Raw genomic sequence first — 4,312 nt, 5'->3', positions numbered from 1 at the left:
ATTTTTAAAGGGCGCCCTTTAAAAGGGTGTTATATATAAAAATGTCACTATATTTTTTTTCCCACATATTTTGGTTCTCTGAGTCCAAAAGAATCACATTTTAATTCCGGACTTTCTTTACCCTTTGTTCTGTTCAATTGGTTGAAAAGGGAGTCAGAATTTGGATTCTAAGTCTTCATAGATGACTGAAAATGTCAAGGTACATTATAGCATCCCTCCTTTATAGGTTTATAGCTTGATTATACAATTTTTTTTTTCCTTAAGTTTCCCTTGTTAATTTCCAACTAGCTGTGATGTCTGTATTTCTTTAATGACTTCAAGAAAGAAGAGAAACTCAAAATTGATTCCATTTTTCTACCAATACTGAGAAAATGATGGCCGCAGAGACTTTGGAATAAGGTTGGAAATAATCGAACCTGTCCCTTTCACGTTGGATCAATATAATTACAAGCACAAGAAGATGCAAAGCCAATTTATTTTCTTAACATTTCAAACTAAGCACATGTTTTCTTGAAATGTCGTTGTTAATGACATGTTTATATTGGTGAAATTCAAGAAAATAACATAGTTTGAAAAGTCTTATATGGCTAGTCAAATGGACACAATATTGGGCAAAGTCCTCCATTTTGGTAAGTCTTAAGATCCCACATTTTTCGGCCCACCTTTTGATTGTTTCTTCAAGTGGTCAGAGCCAATATTCTAAGTCAACTAACGTGTTTAAGGGATAGGAATCAAACATGTGGTGCAGGAAAAGAACAAGAAGAGAAAGTATACTTAAATGCAAGAAAATATTATTTACTTTCTGCTTCTTTCCTTGTTTAGATTTTTGCAAATGTCAAACTATAATTAATACGAGATTCGAGAATGGTGGCTTTAGATTATTTGTCAGTTTTCTTGATTTTCTATCAGTTGCTGATCTTTCATTCAGTTCAAGCTCAGAATCAATCCCAAGATAGCTGCCCCAAGGAATTCAAATGTGGGAGGTTTGGAAATGTGAAGTTTCCATTTTCTGTATCCTCACAACCTGCTTGTGGATTGTACACCATTGATTGTGATACTAAACCAAATCCAACAATTCATTTGGGAGGAAATGTTTACACTGCTCTGGAACAACGTTCGGATAATAATAGTTATAGAGTTTTAAACCTTAGGCTTTATGATTTATTGGCAAAAAACAGTTGCAATTCTTTCGATAAAAGTCTATCTTTTCCAAGTTCCCCTTCAATCTCGATTCGAACCAACCAACGCAATCTTACCTTGTTCAGATGCAACAGCAGTGTAGACATCAACAGGAGGATGAATGATCACTATTTTCGTGACTATAATTATACTAAATGTAGAGGCTTCGGCATTTACTACAAGTATCCGACAACATGGAGGGTAGGGTACTCGGATGCACCAAAGGGAGCTATTCCTGTTAACTGTTCAGTGATTCAATTACCAATTAAATGGAGGTCGCAGTTACCTCAAACTAGTAGCTTGTTTGATCTCTTAACTGCGAATTTTACAATCCAGTGGAGCCTGTCTGATGATTGTAGTAAATGTTACTATCAAGGAGGCCGATGTTTAGCTGACAACAACAACAATTTTCTTTGTTCCCCAAATCCCAAAGGTAAATTTTACTTACAAAGTGAAGTTAATATAACTAACGGTCCTTCCCCACACTGCAATACATTTTAGATGTTCTTGTTATGGTCCAATATGCTAGTCATACAATGCTGTGAGCTTTGCCTACTACTTTGAATGATCGCTTCTAGCTTTGGACATCTAAAAATGGACTGCTTTCATGAAACTGGTGCCCTCATTTTACCTGAAGCTGATTGCTCTCCTATGTATCATTCAGTTTTATTTGGAGTTGTTGGCCTCATCTTTGTATTTTCCCCCGTCAGTTTCAGTGTCTGTCATTTTAATTGAATAGCTTGTGAATTCATGACAAAGAAATAAATTTAGTAAATAATGAGCCATAAGTATTTCCAAATGTTCTGCTTGTTTCAATGTGTTACTTGGGACCAGTGACGGAGCTACATAGCTCCGAGGGGTGTCAAGGGATATCTCTTCACCGGAAAAATGCATCGATTAGATAGGTAAAAAAAAAAAATTATATATATATATTACTATGCATTGAATCCCCTTGACTTTTTCGCGTGTTTAATTCTTTAAATTTTGAAACCCCTTAATGAAAATTCTAGCTCCGCTACTTACTCGTGACATGATTTTTAGAAGAATCCTGTTGGATTTTACTAGTCCATTAGGATATTTACAATCTCACCACTCTATTTATGCTGTAGACTGTTTTAGAAGTCCTCTCTTAATCTTATTATGGATTTAATATTACAGCATAAGCTAGTCAACAATTAACTCTCAGTTCCTCCTCCTCGTGGAAAATTTATCTAACTCTTTTGTTAATTTGCTTTTGTTGCAGCAAGAAGAAAGTCAAAGAGAATTCTAGTTGTAGGTAACTATCTATAACTACAAATCCTTTTCATATTACCAGATTTACTCAATCTGGTCCCATATTGTCTTCTTCAACTATGTTCCACTTTTCTGTAGTTATTTTTCAAACAAAATTTGATTAGTTTCCTCTGTTGTTTGCTTCAGTCTTATCTGCAGTGATTGGCTTGATCCTTTCAATTTGCCTTAGTATTTTTATCTGGCGTTTCAAGAAAGGAAAGGGCGGCTGTTTTCACTTCTTCACAAGAAATACATATTCTGATCCGTCAAGTCAAGATCCTGACGGCGGTAGCAAGTACTTTGGAATCCCTGTCTTCTCCTACTCTACACTTGAAAAAGCCACCAATAATTTCGATTCCTCCAAAGAACTTGGAGACGGTGGTTTTGGAACTGTATACCATGGTAATAAGCCACTTAAATCAAGTCATGGCATTCCTAATCAAATATGGAAAAAGCATTAGGCTGAGTTTTGCATTTTTATATCAATGCTATTGGGTTGGTAACATATTTCATGAGCTAATAATGTATTTTAATTATTAGGTAAACTTCGTGATGGGAGGGAAGTTGCAGTGAAACGCTTGTACGAGCAAAGTTCCAAGAGGATGGTGCAATTTAAGAATGAAGTTGAAATTCTTACTCGCCTAAGGCACCAGAATCTTGTTATGCTTTATGGTTGCACATCAAGGCATAGTCGTGAACTCCTCCTCGTTTATGAATACATTCCAAATGGAACAATTGCTGATCACCTCCACGGAGAAAAAGCAAAGAACGGGAGTACCCTTATATGGCATATCCGCATGAAAATTGCCATAGAAACTGCAAGTGCTTTAGCTTATCTCCACGCTTCTGACATAATACACCGTGATGTTAAGACTAGTAACATTCTCCTTGACAACAATTTTGGTGTCAAAGTTGCAGATTTTGGGCTCTCAAGACTTTCTCCACATGATGCAACTCATATCTCGACTGCTCCTCAAGGGACGCCTGGATATGTCGATCCAGAATATCATGCATGCTATCAGTTAACTAATAAAAGCGATGTGTATAGCTTCAGGGTTGTCCTTGTTGAGCTCATATCATCACTGCCTGCTGTGGATATAAGAAGGCATAAGGATGAAATTAGTTTGGCTAACTTTGCATTAAACAAGTTTTTGAAATGTGAATTTGAGGAGTTGATTGATCCATCTCTTGGTTATGAGTCCGATGCTGAAGTTAGGAGAATGACTACTTCAGTTGCAGGGCTGGCTTTTCAATGTCTGCAACTTGAGAAGGAGATGAGGCCAACAATGGATGAAGTGTTGGAAATTCTAAAGGGGATTCAGAGGGGCGAGTTTGAAAGCCAGAAGAAAGAAGAGATTAATGTCATTGACAATGTAGATGAATCAGAAAATGATGTACAATTGATGAAATCCAAATTACATCTTTCGCCGAATTCTGTGAATGATAGGTGGCTTAGTGGATCTACCACTGCTACTATTAGCGGGTGAAATCCCTTAGATGTTAATGGACAACTTCATCATTTTTCAGCTTTCACTCTCTTCTCATTATTTTTGGCTCTCTCCTTGCTTCTAAGTTCACTGCCTAATTGTATTCAGAAATGTGTTTAAAATGGAGATGCCTTATGATATATGCTAACATTCCTAGTTGATTCAGTTTTTCCTGTTTCCTGATAAATTAGTCATTGTGTTTATCTTCTCACATTTATTAACTGTATGATATCACACCTCACTTGTATCGTTAAAAAATATTTATACAATAAGATCATTTATAGGGTAATTTCATGTAATTCTATGATAAATATTAATTAGTTTTCTAATAAAAATGATAGCTGACTTGCTATTATATGATTTTCTCTTCGCGC

The 4,312-nt window shown here is 35.9% G+C and overlaps 1 protein-coding gene across 1 annotated transcript; it reads left to right on the top strand.

The window, feature by feature from the left end:
• The first annotated feature begins 470 nt into the window (after nt 1-470).
• On the top strand, nt 471-4,086 carry LOC107823186 (LEAF RUST 10 DISEASE-RESISTANCE LOCUS RECEPTOR-LIKE PROTEIN KINASE-like 1.1). The gene is made up of 4 exons (XM_016649782.2): nt 471-1,612; nt 2,423-2,455; nt 2,599-2,853; nt 2,992-4,086. Exons 1-4 carry the CDS (start codon nt 865-867, stop codon nt 3,936-3,938), a joined length of 1,983 nt encoding a protein of 660 aa, XP_016505268.1. The 5' UTR covers nt 471-864; the 3' UTR covers nt 3,939-4,086.
• Nucleotides 4,087-4,312: the final 226 nt, after the last annotated feature.

Source organism: Nicotiana tabacum, chromosome 12, assembly GCF_000715075.1.
Source record: "Nicotiana tabacum cultivar K326 chromosome 12, ASM71507v2, whole genome shotgun sequence".
Lineage (NCBI taxonomy): Eukaryota > Viridiplantae > Streptophyta > Magnoliopsida > Solanales > Solanaceae > Nicotiana > Nicotiana tabacum.
This window is presented reverse-complemented; position numbering and strand designations above follow the sequence as displayed.

Excerpts from the sequence above, each read along its gene's own strand:
- LOC107823186 (XM_016649782.2), top strand. The coding sequence starts at position 865 with ATGGTGGCTTTAGATTATTTGTCAGTTTTCTTGATTTTCTATCAGTTG. Across the intron at positions 2,456-2,598 it reads AAAGAGAATTCTAGTTGTAG|TCTTATCTGCAGTGATTGGC; the intron begins GTAACTATCTAT and ends TGTTTGCTTCAG. Across the intron at positions 2,854-2,991 it reads TTTTGGAACTGTATACCATG|GTAAACTTCGTGATGGGAGG; the intron begins GTAATAAGCCAC and ends TTTAATTATTAG.